Consider the following 23920-nt stretch of genomic DNA (forward strand, 5'->3'; position numbering starts at 1 on the left):
ACTGTTTCCCTCTCCTCCCAAAGTATTGTTACTGGGGAGAGGAAAGTAACCAGGCGGAGGGGAGGGAATTCTGGCATATTGAGTACTCAGTAGAATTTTTTTTAAATGAGAGAACACTTCCAGGAGAGAACTTTCAGGTCGCAGGGTTTGTTCCCACGCGTCACCCCCTTCTCACCGCCTGGGGACGAGGCTGAGCTTGACTTGAAGAAGCGCTGAGAACTACATTTCCCATGAAGCCCTTCTTCCTCACGCAACCCGCCCGTGACGTCGCTCCCATGGCAACCGAGGCGCCCGCGCCCCGGGGCCCACCGGGAGAGTTTGCGGCCTGATTTCTACCCGGGCCCCGCGCGGAGCCGGACCCGGGCTGCGGAGCACGATGCCCAGGTACCCCGCACCCTGCCTGGCGGGCGTGTGCTCCCGCGGCGCCGGGGGGAGAGCCGCCGGGGTGTTTGCGGAGCGCGCGGCCGGCGGGGAAGAAAACGGAAGGTCTCCCTGCGCGCAGCCCGCTCCGGGCCGTCGGACGCCGTGGGCGCTGCCCTCACGGCGTGGGTGCTGCCGCGGCCGGCAAGAGGCGCGCCGGGTGGAAAGAGCGCGACTGCGGAGCAGCCTTGCCCGCAGCCGTCCCCTCGGCGGGGAGCGTGCCCGCGGCCGGGGGCGCCCGGGAGGGGGCGGGGGCGCGGGGCTCGCGGCAGCACACGGGGGCTCGCGAGGGCCGCAGGGCACGACGGCGTGTGGAGCGAGGGGAGAGGGGAGCGCCGACCTGGAGCCGCCCGGCCGGCCCCCAGCCCCCGCCTTCCCGGGCCGCCCCTCGGGACAGCGCAGAGCGGGGCGAACCCGCGCTGCCACCGTGCGGGCGGGCGGTGCGAGCTCGGGAGCCCGGGAGCCTCGGGGTGAAAGCTGCAGCTTCGCACCCCCGGGTGCTGCTTAGTTTTCAGGTTCGGCGGCGGGTAAATTCCCGTCAGCGCGTCGCTGGAGCAGCACCCCCTCCCCCTCCCCCCCTCCCCCCCCTCCCCCCTCCCCCCCCCTCCCCCCTCCCCCCCCCCCCGGGGGCCTGGGACGCGGTGCCCGGCTTTGGGGGGCGCGTGCGCGTGAAGGGCCGCCCCGGGGGCCGCGGGGGAGACCGAGGACCCGGTTGGGTTTCCGCAGCGCCCTGCCCGTCTTCACCCTTGGTCCTGGAATGGTAGCCGTTAGCAGCGCTCGGCAACCCCAGGTGGCTATCTGGAGGCCGGGCCCGCACTGCACGCTCGTTCCCATCGCGCACCAGGACCGCTGAGGGGTCGGGAGGTGGACCGGGCGAGCCGGCGCCTCCCCGGGCCTGCGCGCCGGGGCCCGGGCCAGGTGCTGAGTTAGCAGGGGTGCGGGTCCGGAGGAGTCGGGCAGCTTGCCCGGGCGGCCCGCACAGAAAGTGCAGCTTCAGGCTCCCCACGCACCCGGGCTTGCTCCGGTTTTTTTAGTTCAATACTCCATGTAGGCTTTAATTTAAAAAATGAAGTAAAATTTGCGTAAAATTATATGTGTGTGTATAGATGAATGAAAAAATGGTTTTTAAAATGTGATTTTGGGTGATTTTCTCCTTTATATTTTGTGTATTAAAAATAAGGGAATCTTGAGCCAAAAATATAATTCTAAAAAATAGAAATATTTGAGGGAGCAGAGACTGTTTGGTACACTGGTTTTACATGTTCTGCCGTTTTCCTAGATGTTGTTTTTCAAGTTGGACATTTCCCAAAGTTGGACATTCGTATGTGTCTGAGAAGCTAACAGCTTTCAGCCTGGCCTGGAAGCCCCAGAATTAAGGAACCCTCAGATCCTGGTGGTAAAGGCTCTGCCTGGCAGTAAAGGCTCTGCCTGGCGGTAAAGGCTCTGCATATCATTTTCAGCTTTCTTTGATGAACCAATACAAAGAAAATGACCAATCTTCAGCAGTTTTACCAATTTATGCCCCCCAGGAAGTAATGTTGATTTGTTTTATGAATATGATTGAAATAAAATTTTTCTGAGTTTGAAATAAATATTGGAAACGATTCTTCTTGTTTCTCTGAATTTTGTTTTTCTGCCTCTCGTTTAGTGAAACTCTCTGGGAAATTGCAAAAGCTGAAGTAGAAAAACGGGAGAGTAATGGAAGTGAAGGTGATGGAGTTGAAACTGGAGAAAAATCTGTTTTCTTCATTGGCAGTAAAAATGCGGTAATTTTTTCTACTTTTTTTTTTTCGAGTATTGTGACGGTTTAACAACCAGTGGTAAAATTTATATTAATACTTTGATAAAAATGTGTATACTTAACTTTTTAACCATATATATCTCCAGCCTGTTGGTTACATTGGAGCTGGTTGTGCCCTATATGAGGGTGTCCTGCTTGTGGGTGAGTGGGTACTTACTTACATCCAGCCTGAACACTTGTCATTGGTTTCCTGTGACATGGGCCACCGCAGCTTGGAGGGAGGGGCACTTGTTTCTAATTAGACTGCCCAAAGCAGTCATCTTTTATTTGCACAAAGGCACCATAAATGCTAATAAGATGGTCACTCATACAGCTGAAGTATATAGATGATAAAAACATGAACCATGTGGGGTATGATACAGTTAACCTTCACTTGTCTTAACTAGGGTCACAGAAGTTGAAGGAAACTTGGAGATACTCTAGTCTTCTACAATAGGGGTTCTTATCCTGGGGACCATGGATGTACTTCTTGGGGTCAGTGAACTCCCTAGAAATGTATGCAAAATTGTGTGCTTGTGCATCAGTGCATTTTTCTGGGAAATTAGATTTTCCCAGCACTCCAGCACCTCCTGAAAAGGTTTAAGGGCCACTGCAAACAGTGGTTGTATAGCTTAGGTTTGAATATCTCCAGCATTGGGGGAATTCTCTTACACAACTGCAGCCTGTTTCAATTTTTGTTAACCCCTAGTTCCTAGAAAGCCTCAGGTTGTAACTTCCATCCCTTCGGCCTCATTCTGACCTATAAAACTATGGAAGTCAATGGAATTCCTCTTTTGTACCTGCTAAATTTTCAAATATTATAAAATTGCCCTTCAAATAGTTAATGGCAACCGCTCTGTCTCCCCGGGTATCTGTTTCAGCTTTATCTGCATTTCTTTCAGCCGTGTCTTCTGTGTGACGGACTCTGTATCAATCATGGATTCTCTATCCATCATGATCCCACTAACTCTCAACTAGAATTGTTCTAACGTGTAATTCTCGGGATGTGACAGAATTTTTGAGGTTTTGTTTAACTATAATAGACTAGAGCAGGTCTGCCAGCTTCTCTTTTTCCAGATGCTGAGCTTTTGTTATTGTATAGAAAAATTTAAATGGTGATATAAAAAAATAAAGGAAAAAAAAGAGAAAAAAATTCATAATCGTATATGTCTGTTTATTAAGGTTGAGCCTGAGATCTGTAAGTCTTTCAGTTATGCTATTGATTTTTGTCCTTAATTTTATTAGATTGGGCCCTTTTTTACAGACTGTATTTTTAATTACTTTTATTAAAATAATTCATGTATGTGGTCCTAAAAATACTTACAATAACTATATCCTCTAGAAATAAAACAAACAAAAATACTCTCACCAAGTATCTGGATTGCTTACTTTGAATATATTCGCAACATGTCCTTTTATTTGTATGTTATCTTTTTTCTTTATTTCCACTTCAATAATTGGAATTCAGACATTTTAGAAGACGCTAATCATCAGCTTAACCAGTAATTAGCACTGATGAGTAGAGAGACATTTAAGACAGCTGCCAAGTTGACCACTAAAGTGAGGTATGATTTGCTAGTATTTGTCATCCGAGGGACTTTATAATTATAATAATAGCAATGTAGTTAAACTGTGATGGAAAGTTGACAGTTAACTTTTTCCACTTATCAAACTTAGGAGCAATTTTGAAAGTTTCTAGTTTCCAGGTAATTTATCATTCAAGTGATTAAAAAGCTATTTTGGGCCACAACTATGAACAGTAGTAAAATTTTACATATGGATGACATTAACACAATATTGCTTTTTTTAATTTCCAGGGAAAGACTACTATTATTCTAAGGTGTCTTGACAGGTAAGTGTCATGTTAACCTTTAGACTTCATTTTTTGCTCATTCCGGTTGCATAGGGCAAGTTAGATTCTAAAAGGCGTATGGAAGGATAACAATTTTGAGGCCCAAACAAAATATTTAATTCTTAGTGAATCCTTAGTATGGTCTATGAGATTTTCTTTAAAAATAAAACTAACAACCACCAAAAAAAAAAAATTACAGGATTAAAACTGGATTTCCCTATTGGTGGAGAAATTAATGTAACTACACAGTCATGCCAGTACTTACTTTCTCTTTAGCTATGCTCCTATGATATTTAAAATATTTTTATTCTATCTAACCCATTATTATTTGAGTGTTAGTCACAATCTTTAAATTACTCATGGATACAATTTTGAAGCACAGTGTTGGTCCTCAAACTGTACATTTTACCATTTGTCTTATGTACTTCTTAACTATCTATACTATAGAAGCATGACATCTGATTAAGATTTAGGATTATAATTGGTAGACGTTGTAGGAAGTTGATAAGGAAAACCTCCAGCCAATTTTGGAAGATATTTCTCTGTTCCCCTTATTCCAATGCCTTTCTTAGAACTTCTCCAAAAACATCAAGAGAGATGGAATTTGGTCTTAAGGTCACATTAAAGAAACATCTTTGAAAAATATTATTAAAGAATACAAATAGAATCCTGGCTTTGTGTAAGTCCTTTTATCAGCAAAATTGTTTCTTAGAAGAACCATCCACAGTGACACCTGCATCATCCTTCCATCCCCAGGAATCATGACTCTTTTCAGGCCAGGTGTGTTTCCCATTACAAACACATCGTCTGACACATCAGCGTAGGATGGAATACTAAATTAAACTGAAAATTATGAATTTCAGTTCCTTGATAGTCTACCTAGAAAAAGGACAGTTCTGCCCGGCCGGGCGTGGCTTAGCCATTGAGCGTCGACCTAGGATCCAGGCGATCAGGGTTCGATTCCCGGTCAGGGCACATGCCCGGGTCGTGGGCTCGATCAAAGACTCTCTCATCATTGATGTTTCTGTCTCTCTCTCTCCCTCTCCTTCCCTCTCTCTGAAATCAATAAAGATATATTTAAAAAAAAGAAAAAAAAAAGAAAAAGGACAGTTCTAATTGTAGGTTAAATATCAGAGTTTATAAATTTTGTCTTAAAAGCAGCATTTTATTTCATAAAGGAAATTTTTATCTTTCAGGAAACAGAACTAAACATTATTCTTTGTATGTAGGAAAAAAGATACATGCAGGGATGATATACAAAATATGCAATAAACATAAATATGTAAATTACAACTTAAAAATTATTTTTTTCTCTAAATTAAAGATGAATACTAATATTATTCACCCTTGAAAAGGAACAAAATCCTATCACATGCTACAACATGGATGAACGTTGAGGACATATGCTAAATGAAATATGCTAGTCACATAAAACAAATACTATATGATCCCACATCTAGAGTAGTCATTTATAGGAAAAGGAACTAGAATGGTGCTTACCAGGGGCTGGAGGAAGGAGGAAATGGGGAGTTGTTTAATGGATTTGGAGTTTAAGTTTTGTAAAATGGAAAAGTTCAGAAGTTCAGTTGCACAACTGTGAATATACTTAACATTACTGGACTGTGCATTTAAAAATTGTAAAGATTATCAATATGTGTTTCTACTACAATAAAACAATTATAAACAAAAAAACCCCATAAAATTGCTTACCAAGCAATGTAAGCTATAGTGTAAATAATTCATCAAATGATTTTAATATTTTTCAAATCATTTGTCCATTTTTAGGACTTAGATAAATGATGCCCATGTTTGAGCTGTGATTTAAGGTAGAGAACTGTGTTTAAGTCTCTTGATGACTTCATTAAATTGGTAGTCATTAGGTTCCGCACTCCCCATATCAGGGCTGAGCATAGACCTGATGTCAGTGCTTCCCGCAGGGCCCAGATGCCAGAGCCTGTGCCCTGGCACAGCCGTCAACACTGCCAGCCCCGCTGCCTTCTCCTCTGGCCCCAGCACTGTCTCTAGGGGCCACCACGTCATGCAGGCGCCACGACTCACCTCTGCAGCTGCCACTAAAATCCATTAAGATGGTGTTTTGGAGGCTTATTTTTTTAAATAATTTTTAAATCATTTTACCTCAATGCTATTATACAAGGTAACTTCTCCACTAATCGATTAAACTTTTAAGAGGAAACAAAAATGAACATAAGAAAATAATGGTAGTACTGTCTTTTTTGCACAGGGATGAGTCACCAAAACCAACCTTAGCTTTGGAATATACATATGGAAGAAAAGCGAAAGGGCATAACACAGTGAGTGTCTTTAAGTGATGTTGCTATGTCCACAGATGGAGAAGTACTGATGCTGACTTTGTTTTACATTTTCCATCTTATCTACGATCGGTAAACATATCAGGCTGTACACTGCATGGCTCCGTACTGTTAAACGTCGGATGCAGCTCGGCGGATGTGAAACTAACCCTAGCTGAAAATACTTGGCCTTCTCTTTTGTGTTGTCTTAAAACTGATGATCAAAATGGATCCAGAGACATAGAAGCATGGAACAGACTGAGGGATCTCAGAGGGAAGGGGGGGATGGGGGAGTGGGCAGGAAGAGATTAATCAAAGAACTTATATGTTTATAAGCATAACCCATGGACACAGACACTGGTCTGGGGAAGGCCTGGGGGTGGGGTGGATGCGGGGTGAAGGGGATCAATGGGGGTAAAAAGGGGACATCTGTAATATTTTCAACAATAAAGATAATTTAAAAAAATAAAACTGAAATTAAAAAGAAAAGAAAAATCAATATAATAAGATGCAGGAAAACTTTATTTTTGTTACATTAATTTTGACATAAGTGATAAACAAATGGAAACTCTGAGACAACTTTCATAAGCTTAACTTCTGAGAAGAGCACTAAAAACTTCCTTTCATCAAACTATAAATCAGTTGACATTTCCCAACGAAAAATTATTTCCCCCACACACAGTGATTCAGATATCAACAGCAAAACAATTTTAGTGATTATGAGATGATTTGTCAAAAATATAAATAGATATAGATTCATCTAAAACTTGCTTTAATGACTATCTGTCTCTTCCAAGTTCTCATGTATTTCTTTTTCACCTATTTTTCTGTCGCTAAACTTTGTGCTATCAAGTTGGGCTTGTCCATATTCATTCTAGAAGATTCATGCCTTTCTCAAATTTAATATTCTTTGAGGGCTCTAAATGGAAAGACTTTGTCAGTTCTTCACACAGTCTCGGTGTCCTGAAGGCGGCTCAGCATCAGGGTGGAAGCAGAGATGTCATTAGCTAGCAGTCTAGGAAGGTGGTCATGGTCATGTTCTGGCCACCATGGCCAGGAGAACACCTAAGGAACTAACAGTAAAGGTAGAAAAAGATCCCTATTGTCCAGGACAAGGCCTGACAAGCTAGCCCAATAATTACCACTCCCCCTGAGTTCCTATAGAAAAAACAAAGCAGTCACACTCCGGTCAAGCATGACCCCATTACTCACTGTAAGACATTGTGTTTAAATCATCCCTTTTATGTTACTAAAGGTACCCCCCTTGTTTCATGTTACAAAAGCTGACAACCTAACAAATTATCAAATTATTAGAAGCCCCTTTACCGTAGTTGCCTTTGTAGTTACTGAGTATAAAATGTGGAAAGGGCTGCAGTTGGGCTCTTACATGGGTGAGACGCTGCAACTGTAGCCGCTGGCAGCTAATAAAGGCTCCAAAATCCAAACACAAACTCTGGTGGTTGTCTGTCGTGGGTCACCCCAGAACAGTCTTGTTTCCAAGCTACTTGGTTGCCTCGCCCTTTCAATCCCCTAATATTTAAGAATCCTAGGGAAAGGGAAGCAGTTGTTTATTGCCAGTGGGAGCCTGCCTGTGGGATTTCCGGGGGGCATCAGGCACATCCTTGCTTGGGGAATCCTGATCTGCAGCTGGGACTGCCATCTGTTTGTCCCATTTCCTCATGCCCTACGTTGTATATCTAATTTATTTAGCAAGCTTCTGCATCCCTAAATCAGGATGTTTTCCTGTTCAACTATTTTATTTCTACCTAGAATCCTGACTGTTTTCAAAAAGATAATAACAAAGGTTTTCAACTAGTTATTTTTACAGCACATTTGAGTAAGTGTCTGCTACATGTGATATTTACAGAATTAAGACACTCTTTATGTCTTCTATTAAGGTATTACTAGAATTAGGGCATTTATGTATACACATATATTCTTAATGTTTTATCTTTGTTCTTTGGAATAGATGTTTTGGTGCATTTTGAAGGATGGGATAGAAAAGGGAAAGTTTTGACTGCCAAGAAAGGATTGATGGAAGGCTACAGTATTTTTTCCCCGTAATTATTACTAGCTGGTGCTAATGAAATATAAGAGGTATTTAAATTTCAAAAAAAAATTTTTAATATGAAAAAACAACTTGGTGTGGTTTTTTTTTCCAGCCAAAAGATATTGCTCACTTTTGGGAACTAGGTGGAGGGACCTCTTTATTGGACTTAATCAGCATACCGATCACAAGTGACACCTTAAGGTAAGTGAGCCAGCTCCAGGAAGTTGTTAGTAAGTGCCCAGTAGTGTCCACGGGATGAATATGGGTAGGCTTTTGTGAATCAGAAGTTTGGGGACAGTTTTATGTTGCTGAAGACTTATGCTCATTTCCTTTCTATGTGCTTAAACTGTAATGCTTTCGGAGAGAGTTAAAAGGAACTAAGGTTCTGGCCTGTGCTAAAATGAGCTGGCATTTCTAGTAACATATTTTGCAAGCCTGCAAACAAACAAACAAAAATACGTCAAATAACACTTGGGCAATGAATTCATTTGGCAAAAATAGATTTGAAAAGCTAAATTCTTTCCAATACCCATCCAAGTGTGAGCTAACTCAGCCCTGAGTTTTTCCTTTAGCTGGATATTATGTCTGCCTTTGAGTTTAATGCTAATTAATACTGTTGAAGCTTCAGCAAAGGAAAGTGGATGAGTTAGAGGAGGGAGAAAGTCTCTCATTTGCTGATCTTAAAGAAATAGAGCTTTGGGGAAAACCTCAAACTCATTGGATGCTTTCCTGGCAGTGCCTCCCACATGTTGGCCAAATCACATGTGGCAAATTGTGACATTTCTCACAATGTTCCTGGGAACCCATCTTAGCCAAGGAAAACAAAAAAAATTGAAATCTGAAATATCTTACTTTTGTCAGGGTTTAACACAAACAGCTGCTGATGAGTGGACCAAATACAAAGGGCCTGACAAGATCTGGAGAGTATGGAATTATTTCTTATTAACAGGACAATTGTTTTCTCATAGCTGATTATAGGGAATGTGGGCTTTATTTGTCCAGTGATTTTTTTTTTTTAAGAAATCTAATTTTAACGTATGCTCATATAGAAAACTTGGGAAAATGCTGAAAGGTACAAAGGAAGAGCACCCATAATCACATAAAAAAAATAACCGCTGTTAACATGTCAAGGTATTTATTTCAGTGTTTCCAGTGTTTGTAAATAGACTTTGTACAGATTTTAGATGTTTTAATTTTAGATTTTGCTTTTTCACTTATAACTGTCATTTCCCTGTGAAGATATTTTTCAGAAACATGGAATTTTACTGCTATCTAGTTTTTCATTTGCCCTCCTTTTACAGAGAAAATGACTGAAGCTGCCTGGGAGTGAGGGAGCGCAGGTTGGTGCAGTTGAAAAGAGCTGGCGAGGGTGGTAGGGAGCTGAAGGAGCCTGAGCTGCCAGCGTGGCCTGAGGCTGAAAGGAGTTAGGCTCTTACCCGGGTTGCGAGCTGGCTCCAGTTCTGCCCCTCACTTGTCACATCACCTTGTTACATCACCTCACTCTTCTTTTCTAGGCCCAGCAGGGTTTGGACCCAGTGGGCTTGTGGAAATTCTGAGTTCTGTGGGAAGCCAAATCTTTCCACGGCTTCTTTAATACCTGACTTTGTGAGTTCTTGCTCTCCCTTTCCCTGGAACCCCAGAGCAGTGGGAGCCTGCTTTAGGAGAGAGGAGAGGTCAAGGTTATGAACACAGGGAAGGGGAGCCATAGGCCTGGGTCCAAAGTAGGTTGCTGAGTGGTTAAAGAATTCATGGAAAACATTTCACTCCTCATGTACTTGCAAATCTCAGAGTGTTTTGTGACTGGAATTAATTTGACACATAATTTCCTTGTGTTGGACAAAACCCAGCAACTTGAGAAAATAATATTGCCAAATGCTGTTAGAATTGTTTAGCTTTAAAATGACTGTTCATAAAATAATTATAGATGCATTGAACGTGTCCGCAGACTTTAGGTAAATTGTAATAGAGCAGCATGTGTAGTGCTGCTGTGAGCATTTGGTGTACATGTATCTGTTTCAGTTCCTGATTTCAGTGTACCCAGTGCAATTGCTGGATCATATGGTAACTCTGTTTAATATTTTGAGGAAACACCATACTGTTTTCCATTTTATAAAATGGTATTTTATATTCCTGCCAGCAATGCGCAAGGGTTTCAGTTTCTCTTGTGTTTTTCTGGTATTTTGTTTTGTTTTAATCATAGCCATCCTAATGGGTGTGAAGTGGTATCTCATGGTGGTTTGGTTTGCATTTCCCTAATGATTAACGTTGGCATCTTTTCATATGTTTGTTGGTATCCATATATCTTCTTTAGAGAAATGTCTATTTGAATCCTTTACCCATTTTTAAATCGAGCTCTTTGTATTGTTGCTGAGTTTAGATTTATGTTTGATGCGCATGAACATGAGTACACACACGTGTGGCAGTGAGTGGTGGTTATGTAGCAGAGACATGTGGCTCTGGATCTAAGAACCAGCTCTACAGTTTACTAGCTAATATAAATCTCTACCTCAGACTTCCAGTCCATAAAATGGACTTTCATAATGTTATATCTTCTTGGAAGAGTTGTTGTGAAGATTAAATAAGCTAAGTAGAACCCTAGCACGGTCCATCAGTAAATCTCTTTTCTTATCCTTTACCTGATTGTGCTGCTATTATTATTTTAGTTTTCCTTCTTTGGAACACAGTAAAATTGGATCTAAACATGCAGTGTTAGACCCAGTTGCTTGCAGATTATTTGAACTAAATTATTATTAGTTCAAACAAAAGCGTCAGTGCCACTACTGGTTGTAACACTTATATATCACTGGATAAAAGCACTCAAATAAATAAGGCTATAACTTTGGTGTTAGTTTTTTTATTTTTAGTCTTAGAAAATTGCTATGTTTTTTCCTTAAGCTATAGTGTCATTCTTAGATAGTAACTTTCAGTATAGTAGGGTTTCAAAATGGTAATTATTTTGAGTCTTTTTTGAAAGGTGTTTTTTATTTCTTTAGGACATTTTCTATTGTTCTTATTTTGGATCTTTCCAAACCTAATGACCTTTGGCCCACCATGGAAAACCTGTTACAAGCCACAAAAAGCCATGTAGATAAAGTGATAATGAAACTGGGAAAGACAGATTCTAAAGCAGCTTCTGCACTGAGACAGAAGATACGGAGTAACATGCAGAAGGACCATCCAGTGAGTGGCTGTTGGGATTATTCTCGGAATTCTTAGCCCATACATGGTTAAAGATAACATCACAACAGCTTCTTTAGATTTTTATGCATGACTTGAAATTCATTTGATGTAGATGAGCCTGCTCACTGGAAAATTACAGCAATTTAATAAAACCTCAGTAAGAGCAAAACAACAGAAAAGATTTCCTATGTCTTCTTAAACTTCTGTGATTGTTGTGGCATATTACACCAATCAAAAGGTAGTTTAAAAGGAGGAGTTTGATACGGATTTTATAAAATGAAGATTAAAAAAACAGGCTATACAAATGTCACCTGGCAAAAAAAACTAAAGGCAGCTACAAATTTGAGCACGGGTTAGGGCTTAAACAGCCTTCACCATCGCTCTGTATTTTACGTTCGTTCAGTGTCACAATCAGTACTTTGCCATCTGACGAGTCATTACCTTATGAAGTTGCAACACAAGTGACAAAACAAGTGACAACACAAGTTCTTTAAGTACAGTCATGAATATCATCTTCTAGAAGGCTCAGAGCAGCATTTTATGTCACCCAGAGTTTATTTGAATATGTTTTACACAGGTAATATCAGAACAAAACTGGTCGTTTATGGTTCCCATGTATGCAGTATAAATGCTGCTATTGCAACGAACAGTTGGTATGAAATAGAAGAAAAAAATGAAGGTGACATGTTATATAAGAAAAGGGCAGAACACAAAAAAGAATAAATCTTTTAGTAATTTAGGGAATTGCTGTTTCTATTTTTATACTTGAGAAATACAGTTTACTAAGTGAAGGTTAATTATTGGAACAACCTCAAAGTCAAGCAAACACAGTCAACATCTGTGACAGACGTAAAATGCTATATTTTTGGAAGTAAATGGGAATTGCTGAATACATAGTAATAACTAATAAATAAATGAAATATGTTAACAGGATCGCGAATTAATTGACCCATTTCCAGTACCTCTGGTCATAATTGGAAGTAAATATGATATTTTTCAGGTAAGCTGTCCCACTTCTAGTTGAGCTTGTTATACATTCATGTCTGTGCTTTATGGGAGAGGAACAAAAGTGATAATGAAATAAGAAAGTACCTCTCAGAGGGAGAGGTCAAGAAGTGACTCATCTTCAAGATTTTGGAAGAGAGGATATAGTTGGGAAAGAGAAAATAGGTAAAGAACAATAGGTCCAGTGGAATGGGGATAAGGTGGAGATTTAGAGAACGAATCTTGAACCCAGTCACCAAGGGAGAGGACTGACTTCCCAACTTTTAAATTGAAGAAAGTAGAAAATTGGTTTCTTCTTATCTTTGCTTGTCAGAGAATCCCTAGGGTGTTCCACACTATGAAATGTGTGCTGATTTCTAAAGTCTATTGAGCTAAGTGTGTAAACAGGGAAGATCTGACAGCTGTAGCTCGAGAGGCCTCAGCTATTGTTCAGCTCTGTGTGAAACAACGTCAAGGGAACGGAATCCTCCTTCTGAGGGTGTGTTCAAAAAATAAACAACTTAGAAAGAATCTTTTTCTGCACTGAATACTTTACATCTTCATGCTGCAGATACTTAGTTCTCTCAGCTTGTTTTTTATTTTAATAATCTATTTCTTCAGGATTTTGACTCTGAGAAGAGAAAGGTAATATGCAAGACACTTCGATTTGTTGCACATTACTATGGATCATCGTTAATGGTTTGTACATTTTCTATGCTTTGGGCTTAAATGGACGGGACCAGATTTGGAAAGATTAGCAACTTCATGCATAGTTATGAATCCTAGTGCTTTTACTAATACACATCACCCCCTCCTTTCTTCCCCACTGCCCCAAAAGCCTGGTTGCAGAGTGTTTTATAATTGTATCCGTAGAACACGCTGCTACATGGCCTGCCATTTCTTTGGTGCCAAAGTTCTGAATTGCTTATATCTATAAACCCCAATCTTAAAAAGACAAATTATCTATTTATTTACTTATTTATTTTCCTTCTTAAGAATTAAAATCTATATTCTCTTAAAAGAAAAGGGGGGGCGGGGAAACCTCTAACAGTGTGTCCTTTTTTAAACTGTAAAAGAATGCCCTTTGTTGCAGAGGCTAAAAACATGAACTCAGGAGTCGTACTGCGTGGGTTTAAATCTCAGGGAACCCATTTACTAGATATGTGATCTCCGACAAGTCACTCAATCTCACTTAAGCCTCAGTCTCCTCCGTGTAAATGGACAAAAGCAATACCTTCTCCACAGGGTCAGGAGGACTGAAAGAGGGAGTAATTGAAATGCTCAGCACAGGGCCAAGACATAGTATTGCTCAACAAATATTGTTTATTATAATTAATGTCATTATCTATTTGATTGATATCCTTTAATGCAATAAAATATAAAAGCATTTTTTATTTTTAAAAATACTCCCCCCCCCCCCCAATTTGGATGGTCTCCTTTTGCTCTTTAGTCAAAGTGCTCAGAGGGACCTGGAGACGACATGGTGTAGCCCCTGCCTTCATGGCTAGTATATTATGACTAAAAGTCAGAATATGATATATATTTTAAATTTTTATACTTTTCAGAATACTCCATTATAAATTTCATTATGTGTTTTCTTTAAAATCCTCACCTTTTATATTTGTATTATATTTGCTTACATATGAGTTGACAGAGTACTTTGGAAATATTTTTCTTTACTATTTTGAAGAGATATGGAGAATTTAAAGCAAATAAGTCCTCTAGGGTACAAAAGCAAAGACCACGTATCTTGTAGTTTCTTGTTTTTGCCTCAGACAAGGGCCCATATTTAGTTCTGATTAGTTAACTGAGAAATCCCTGCCATTCTGTAGGAACAGACCATATTTGATGATCAGTCAGGACCTGGTCTGGTCTTATGGGTACGAATTTGGATGAAGCCAGGCCACTCAGGCCCAGTAGGCCTGGGATTGAACACGGCCCAGAACACCCTAGATCAGGGACAAGGGGGAGGATTTGAGAAGGGCTTCATCTCAGCTTTCAATAAACCCGAAGGACCAGAGGTTGGGTTTAGAGGACCACTTCAAGACCACAAAGGGAACCAGAAAGTTTTTCTAGCTTCCCAAACCAGGAGAAGGGTAGCCAGAGTTACCTGCCCATCTTTCAGTTTTACTTCCACTCTTAACCCTAACCCCATTCAAGGGGAGAGTTGGGTACTGCTTTGCAACATTCAACGATACTCAGTTTTTTTCAGCACTCTATTTGATCCCTTATAATTCAGTCAAGAATACTGATTCAGCCATATGAGCAATCTAATAAGTTAATAAGAACAAAAATGGAAAAACACTGATGAGTAGGACCAGCTTCAGCACAGAGCCACCGGGATGGTAGGCTCTGATCTGTGAATAGCAGTATGTGAACAGCATTCGAGTCATGATCTGTGAATGGCAGCATAACATTGCATTCCACCACCTGGAACGAGACAGGCCCCTTGAGCGTCCAAAGGAGCGTGACACGGGAAAGGGCCCGAAGGTCGTCATCGCCCTCGTAGAGTCAAGGACAAGGAACCAATAGAAAGAGTAGCTCAGAATAGGAAGAACTTGCCACCATTATCTGAAAATGGAATGAGTTGCTTTGGGAGATGAGCTCCCAGGCATTTAGTTCAAGCAGAAGCTCTGTAGCTATCTGTAGATGTTTCTAATCGATTGGCATAGCAGATGGGGGGTAGGGGTTGAGTTAGAAAACTCATGTCCTCCCAGCCCTATAGTCCTATGAAATACATTTGTATTTTCCCTCTCTATAGAGAACATAATACATTAATAATGAATAGAAATTTGTTTTTAAAACTCAATTAAAATTTTATGTATATATTTTTAATGTCTCAATAGAAGCATTAAAATTGTTTCAATTTTTAAAAAATAAAAAAATGTATCAAATCTTACATCTTCACATGAGTATTCTCCATTGAATTCTTTCGCTGGGAGCCTGTTCTTAATCCAGAATGAATCTTGCCCTGAAAATTGATCTCTTTGCCTTATAAGTACATTTCATTTTGGTTCAAGATTGTTTTCCCCACCTTCATACATTTTAGTTATTATGATTTGGCTTAGTCACTTTTGGTATTTTCAAAAATCAAGTTTAGTCTTAAAAGATTTGTAGGGTAACCATATGGCATGGTTTTCACCTATCTCAACTTAATTGTTAAAAGTACCCGTTCACTTTCATTCTCTAAAATGTTCTGGTTATGTCACTAGTTACATACCACCACTGAGACTATTCAGTAGCTTACTTTGCAAGCTCCAAAGGCAATTCAGAAGAGAAGTTAAAAAATTGTTTTAGTATCAGTATTATTAGACTAGTCTGCAGCTCCATGTTAACTACTTTGAAGGCAGTAATATATCCTTGGATGGAAAAGTTATTTATGATGTATACCTCCTATTTTTTAACCAACCAGATTGCATTTTGGCAATAACTATGATGCATATGTGGGAGTAGCTGAATTGATTAGTGTGTAAACATAAGTTCCTTCAGTGTCATGCAGTAATGAAGTTTGACGAGTGAGTTAAAATGAATTTACCCATGTTTCTTTATTTTTCTTTATTCAGCCTTTTTGTCTACTCAAACAGAACTATTTGTTAGGCAAATAAATAGTGATTCTCTCTGCAGTCTGTACATGTTCAAAGCCATATTTATGTTACCTGTTTCTGTGATTTGAAAGCAGAGTGTATAATTTACTCTCCTGATTTTTTTTTTTTTTTTTTTAGTTTACCAGTAAATCAGAAGCTCTTTTACTAAAAATACGTGGAGTTATCAACCAGCTGGCATTTGGCATTGGCAAAAGGTACTCAAAATATCTTTTTTAATTTTAATTTTATTTATTTTTTATTTTTAACCTAGTAAACCAAAGGAACAGTCATTAAGATGACACTCAGCAGAAGATGAACAGACATTTTCCCTTTAATCTAAGTATGTAATTACTCTGGAACTGTAGGCATATAAAGTTTACGCAGTTATTTTGTTTGCAGATATATAAACCAATGTACTCAAACTCAGTGACCAACGAGCTTCATTGAAATGTTTTTTAGCTTTAGTTTTAGGTCAAAGGAGCAAGTATAAATAAAAAGAAACAAATTCACACAAAGAAATTATTTACTAAAAGCAATACATGCTTTTATAGGTGGAATGAAAGCTTATCTGTGTCTTTCTTGCATCTTCCCCATCTACACATATAAAGTGTTAAACCATGAGAGTGGCTGTAAAACTGCAGCAAAGTGACACTGTGAAGTCCTTAATTAAGAAATGTTGATTATGTTTAACATTCCATTTTTCTTATGATGACAAGAGAGCAATAAAATATCTGATATATAATTTTAATCACAAGGTTTGAAACCAAAGGGTAGCATATAATTAATAAAGTTAAGCTAAGCACTCTACTTGATTGAGGTTTAAAATGGTGCCCGGCTGGGCGTGGCTCAGCGGTTGAGTGTCGACCTAGGATCCAGGCGATCGGGGTTCGATTTCCCAGTCAGGGCACGTGCCCGGGTTGCGGGCTCAATCCCCAGTTGGGGGCATGTGCGAGGCAGCCAATCAATGACTCTCTCATCATTGATGTCTCTCTCTCTCTCCCCCTCTCTTTTCCTCTCTCTGAAATAAAGATATATTTAAAATAAAATAAAATAAAATGGTGCTGAACTTTGAGGTTTATCATCATTAGGGCTTATTTTTTAAAAACTGCATGAAGGTAACTATATATTTGAGGATGTGAAAAATTTTTTTCATGTTTTTGTTTTATTTAATTTTTTTAGTCTTTATTGTTGAAAATATTACAGATGTCCCCTTTTTATCCCCACTGATCCCCAAAATGTGCTTTTTATATATTTTTATTTTATTAATTTTTGGCCAGTATTGTCTCAGCTGACTATTGTTCTCACCAGCCTTTTGTTTCTTGACCAGGAAAGTGCCCCAAATTTCTGTTCTTAGATAATTTTATGTTATCTTTTGCTTCTTATATTCTTTAAATATTTCTCAGATTGACAACGAAAATGTTATAGAATACTTAGTTTGATACTAGGCTAAAATGATTCTATTATACACCTTTCCCTGATTTCTTTTACTTCTTTCCCCTCATTTTAGTAGCCTTCCTTTATCATCACTTTCTTAATTGATTATAAGTGGAATAAACAATATTTTTATGTAATTTTCTTAACCTCGCTACTTTTCTTGGTTTTGATTTAAGGTAATTTGTAGCTGTCACTTTTTTTCCCCTGTAAAACCTTTATTAATGCTCAGCTTTAAGTTTTGAGATCACTTACATGGATATTCACTCCCTCCCCTGGGGCAGCGCTCTCGCCAGTGGCTGGATGTAAAACTTGCCTCTTGTGCTTGCAGTGGCGTGTGGCAGGGTATTCGACGGCTAAACTAAATTGGATTCTTTTTTCTCCTTACGCATGCAGCAAATCAATATGTGTGGATCAGAATAAGCCACTGTTTATCACGGCAGGATTGGATTCTTTAAGTCATATAGGTTGGTGAACTTAATTAAGTTCAATCTTTTTTTAATTGCTTATTGATTTCTGTCCTATTCCATGTTCACTTCGTCTCCAACATCCCAGCATTTCTGGTTTCATTATCGTTGCTGTGATTTCTTATTATTTACTTGTATACACAGTGTTGCTGCAGTACATCGATGTGCAGTGTGAAATCCTTCATACACGTTTGCAAGTGTTTCAGGGTGAACACCAAAAACTGGAATTGCTCATTAAGAGGGCATGACCTTTTTTAGTATTTTAATAGTATTTAGTGGTGCCAAATTACCCTCCAAAGTAGCTGTCCAAATTTGCACTAACCAGCAACACACAAGAGTATCTTTTTTCTTACAAATTCACATGCACATGAGAATATCAAACTTTTATATTTTTGCTGGGTGGCAGTTGAGGTGTGGGGAAAGAGAATTACAGTTTACTCATTACTGTCCCTTCTTCCAGTACTGGAACCTTCCTTGCTACACTGAGTTGGGGTAAATTTTAATTGTGACTATAATAGGGAAAGGGACATCACATGAGTGATCTAAGATTTATACTGTTAGAAGTGTCATCAGTTTTACTGATAGGATTTAAATGTTTTAATCAATGCAGTCATTGGAGCAAATCTTCCAATTTTAGGATCACCTCCTGTTCCTGATAATGACATTGGAAAGTTTAATGCCCGTTCACCAATGGAACTGTGGAAAAAAGTGTATGAGAAGCTCTTCCCACCAAAGGTATATATTTCTAACTCTTTTAAAGCAAGAATTTTTAGCACTTACAGCAGTTATTGGGAAACGTTCCAATGGGCCTATTATAACAACTTCATTTTCAACTCTTGTGCTCAAAAATTAAAGTCACTTAAAATCTATTGTATGTGAGGCACTGTAGGTGTTCAAAGGTGGGTTAAGACACAGTTCTTTTTTAAAAAAAATTATCTTTGTTGTTGAAAGTATTACAGATGTCCCGTTTTCTCCCCCATTGATCCCCTCCACCTCACATCAGCTCCCCCTTCCCCCAGGCCTTCTCCACACTATAAGATGTAGCTCTTGCTCCGCTTTCAGACAGAGCTCTCTGGCTATTAGGCAAGGGAGAGACAATCATCTGAAAGGAGAGGAGGGAAAGAGGACCTGGTGGAATTTGAAATGGCCCTCAGTAGTGATGATAAAAGATCATAGAGAGCCTTCATGGCTGGCTGAGGAATGGGAACTTGGTTTGTGAGACAGATAGTAGGCATTGAAGGTTTTGAGTTATGGGCATGAAATGATTTGAATTATTGTAATTTCAGAGTGTCAACACACTGAAAGATATCAAGGACCCTGCAAAAGACCCTCAGTATGCTGAAAGTGAAGTTGATGAAATGAGAATTCAGAAGGATCAGGTATTATCCTAAACATTTATTTCATCTTGAATTATCACAAAAATACCTGTAGAATTCCATAGATTTTTCTCAATTTATTTAATTTTTTTTTACTTTATAATTTAAATAGTACATCTTCACTATAGAAAAATGGAAGTCTAATATATATCAAGACGGAATTAAAAATCACCTATCACTCCACCACCCAGAGATAACAATGTTCACATATCCTTTTTGGGTTTTTCAGCTTATATGGGTAGTGATTCTTACCTTGCTGCTGGGAGACACTATTATAATATTCTTTTGTTTGTGGAATTATTTAAAAGGGCTTGTTTTTAATTAGGACATTTAGACATACCTATACTTTCTAGTACCAGAAAAATTAAGTATTACCCAATCTGAAAGCACACAAACCATAGCTAACAAAATCCAGGATCTCTCAGAAAAGTGGTTAAAAGTGGGGGCTGCATCCCACATATGCTCAGACAGCACTGTTTGTGATACTTAAGTCTGATGTAAGAATGCAAAACTTGGTAAATTTATCATGACCCAATATTTAGATTTTCCATGATCACCTTTTAGTTTGATAAAATGAGACATTGTGTAGAATCTGACCTTATATAATAAGTAAGCTTATGTACAGTAAACACTATAAATTGAATGACCTCTCAGGAGGGATTTGTAGAGCTGTGTTACTTGGGCAGTTACTTTGTTTCAAGGATAACCTGAACACAACCAGTCACTGGGTATTTTTATCCTTTTGCCTTTAAGCAAAACATTTTATTTAGATATAGTCCAGAAGACTTTTGAAAAGTATGTCATGAATTTTTAGAAGGATTGTAGCTATAGCAAAGTAAGAGGCATGTTGCAATCCCTGTCAAAATTCCAATGGCATATTTCACAGAAACCAATCCTAAAATTTGTATGGAACTACAAAGACCCCAAATAGCCAAAACAATCTTAAAAAAGAACAAAGCTGGAGGCATCATGCTTTCTGATTTCAAACTATATTAGAAGGTTTTAATAATTAAAACAGTATGGTGTTGGCATAAAAACAGGAGCATAGATTGATGGACCAAAATAAACTCAAGTATATATAGTCAATTGATTTATGACAGAGGAGCCAAGAATATGGGAGAAAGGACAGTGTCTTCAATAAATGATGTTGGGAAAATTGGACAGCCACATGCAAAAGAATGAAACTGGACCACTATCTTACACCATACACAAAAATGAACTCAAAATGGACTAAAAAATACAAGACCTGAAACCATAAAACTCCTAGAAAAAACGTAGACAGTAAGCTCCTTAACATTGGTGACACTAATTCAAAAAGATACATGCACCCCCATGTTCACTGCAGCAGCATTTACAATAGCCAAGACGTGGAAACGACTTAAGTATTCATTGACAGGTGAATGCATAACACACACACACAGAGGAATATTATTCAGCCATAAAAAAAAGAATGATATCTTGCCATTTATGACATGGATGGACCTTGAGGGCATATGTCAGAGAAAGACAAGTACCATACGATCTCACCTACATGTGGAATCTAAACAACAGCAACCAAAGCCGAGCTCATAGATGGCAGAGAACAGACTGGTGGTTGCCAGAGGAGGGGTGGGTGATAAACCAAGTAGGTGGAGGGAGTCAAAAAGTACAAACTTCCAGTTATAATATAAACCATGGCAATATTCAGCATGACAAATATAGTTAATAATTGGGCTGCATATTTGAAAGTTGTTAAGAGAGTTGATCTTAAAAGTTCTCATCACAAAAAAAATCTATTTGTTGACAGATGTTGACTTAATGGTGGTGATCACTTCACAATATATAGAAATATTGAATCATTATGTTGTACACCTGAAACATATAATGTTATATGTCAATTATACCTCAATTTCAAAAAAAGGTGAGAGGCATGTTGTAAGAACAGTAAAATGACCTCAAGTAACCCTTATTATGTGTGCATCTTGGCTACAGAGATTAGTTGGAAGGCGCCCCTGAATTAATATTTACCTAGAAGTCAGTGAGTAACTGCCATTGTTGATAAGAGTGTCTGTTTATATTGCATAATGATCCCTTTTATTACGTTTATATACATAAGTATTGTTAAAGGGATAGCGTATTTCTGAGTATCATGAGTTTTCACATTCAAATCTGTCTTCCCTAACTGACCTAAAATCATAGAATTTTGAGTTCAACTGGAAAGCAACCCCACAATACCTATAACATTCTTCACGCAACTCTTGTACCACACTGCTATCTCACTAAATTCTGTACTCTCCCTAAACATGTAAATCAATGTGTGTGTGTGTTTAAATTATAGGCCTACTGATTATAAACAAGTTGATTTTTAAAAACAGGGTAGATAACTGGTGAACTGAATAACCTTCATTAGAAAAAATAAACTAATTTGGAGTTATTAGTATAAAAATTCTTCCAAAGTCCTATATAGTTTTGAAACTTTGAACATTTAAATTTTAATGACTGCCCGCCTAGGATCCAGGCGATCAGGGTTCGATTCCCGGTCAAGGCACATGCCCGGGTTGTGGCATGGCAGCTGATCAATGACTCTCTCATCATTGATGTTTCTCTCTCTGTCTCTCATTCTCCTCTCCTCTCTCTGAAATCAACAAAGATATATTAAAAAATAAAATAAAATAAATAAATTTTAGTGACTTAGAGTATAGGTATGAATGAGGCAGTCTGCAATTTTTCTGAAAATGAGACTAGGATTTTCTCTTCATAGCAACTATGAACTTCAATTATGTTAGCCAAAGGGCAGTGATTGCTTTATCTTGTGGGGTAACCACTTTTTGCTCATCTGAAGTAATATCTTACTTGGTACAGTTTAAACATTGAACAACATGCAAGAGGCTAGGAGGAGACATTCCCTGAGATGATACCTTTTGCATGTCAATGGTCTCATGCAGGATTTCCACTCCCACTAAAATTTATCTTTATGAATTCTAATAGTTACAAAATAGCTTCAGGTTGTACAGCACAGGGAATATAGTGAATAATATTGTAATAACTATGCACGGTGCCCGGTGGGCACTGGAAATATCAGGGGAGTCACTTCATAAAGAATATGACTGTCTAAGCACTATGCTGTACACCTGAAACTAAAACAAAATAATATTGACTAAACTGTAATTGAAAAATAAAATGTTAAAAAGAGTAACATATACCATTGTGAAAAAAATTCAAAAGATACAGCAGTATATACAATGGAAAATGCAAGTGTTCTGCTCTCTCTCCATCTGTTTGCTGGTTTGACATATGACCGCGTTAGTTTTTGCTGGCTGGCTGTGAGTGGGTGCTGATGTAGTAATCAGTCTTCCTGGGAGATAATCTAAGCTCTTTCCAATTGTGTGTCGATATACGTAGTGCAGGGAATGTGCTGCTGCTTATATCCCTGTGCTCTTCTGTATTATTCTACGTGATGAGTACCTTACGGTAGCCCTGCTGGGTCAAAGCGTCTATACATTTCAATAATGATACTTTGCTGACTTCAGGCAGGTTTTGACAAGAGTTGAACAGCAAACAATAAAAAATAAGGTCCCTTTTCAGTACTTAAAGTATGACAAATACTTTATTTTACTAATTGAAAGATAATTTGTATATACTATATAGAATGTAATTCCATCTGAAACTTTATTAAATTCATCTCTAAGAGCTGCTTAAACTACCCAGAAACGCCAAAGCCTTTACATTCTAGAAAATAAATACTATTATCACTTACAAAATAATTGTCAAGAAATTCTGAGAATGATAATACTGTAAAGGATACATTGTTATATCTAAAACTACTAAGGGAGTTTTAAGATGCCTAGTTTAATTTTTAAAGTTGATTTTTTAAAGTACTATAATATATATTTTTGTTTTAGGAACTGGAACAGTACAAAAGAAGTTCTTCCAAGTCTTGGAAACAGATTGAGCTGGATTCTTGAAACTAACTCAACTACAGTGTATTTATTTCTTTTTCCCCAAATACAAGTAAGATTATTTTATTAATATTAGCTAATTAATAAATTAGTTATTATGTAGTTAATAAAGAATATTAACAATAGCTAATTAATAAACTAGCTGTTGTAATAAGTGAAGAAAGTTAAGACGTGTAGTTTGGTAAAGGAAAAGTGAGTTTCTTGTATTAGTGCCACCCAAGGGTACTTGTGTTTTAAAAGGGGGAAAAAATGTATAACTGTAATATTTTTTTAAAAATAAAAATCTACTACTACCTACCTCTAACATGGCTAAGTCACCTATCCTTGGTTCAGCATTTATGTTCTGCTTACATGTTTTCAGGAACATGAAAGCAAGAGTATTTAGTAACAGAATAAGGTTAAGTGCTCACATAGACACATTTCTTTGGAGTTCTCAGCTGTGGCTGAAAGGAAACTGGAATTGAGTTCACTTTCACAAGCATCTAATTTTATTCTAATGGTGAGGCTCAAAAAACACCCGAAATGTATTAAAATACACGTTCCTGAGTC

The 23920-nt window shown here is 38.5% G+C and overlaps 1 protein-coding gene across 1 annotated transcript; it reads left to right on the plus strand.

Annotated features, from left to right (window-relative positions):
* Nucleotides 1-349: 349 nt before the first annotated feature.
* On the plus strand, nucleotides 350-23675 carry DYNC2LI1 (dynein cytoplasmic 2 light intermediate chain 1). The gene is made up of 13 exons (XM_016204107.2): nucleotides 350-384; nucleotides 2069-2186; nucleotides 4018-4052; nucleotides 6295-6364; nucleotides 8524-8612; nucleotides 11405-11591; nucleotides 12523-12591; nucleotides 13197-13274; nucleotides 16298-16374; nucleotides 17987-18057; nucleotides 18695-18792; nucleotides 19344-19436; nucleotides 23315-23675. The coding sequence occupies exons 1-13, from the start codon at nucleotides 377-379 to the stop codon at nucleotides 23375-23377; spliced, it is 1056 nt and encodes a 351-aa protein (XP_016059593.2). The 5' UTR covers nucleotides 350-376; the 3' UTR covers nucleotides 23378-23675.
* The last annotated feature ends 245 nt before the right edge of the window (nucleotides 23676-23920 follow it).

Source organism: Miniopterus natalensis, chromosome 13, assembly GCF_054644295.1.
Source record: "Miniopterus natalensis isolate mMinNat1 chromosome 13, mMinNat1.hap1, whole genome shotgun sequence".
Classification (NCBI taxonomy): domain Eukaryota; kingdom Metazoa; phylum Chordata; class Mammalia; order Chiroptera; family Miniopteridae; genus Miniopterus; species Miniopterus natalensis.

Bases quoted from the DNA above. Each gene is read 5' to 3' on its own strand.
- DYNC2LI1 (XM_016204107.2), top strand. The intron at 2,187-4,017 runs GTAATTTTTTCT...TTTAATTTCCAG, and splicing joins TCATTGGCAGTAAAAATGCG to GGAAAGACTACTATTATTCT. The intron at 8,613-11,404 runs GTAAGTGAGCCA...TTATTTCTTTAG, and splicing joins ATCACAAGTGACACCTTAAG to GACATTTTCTATTGTTCTTA.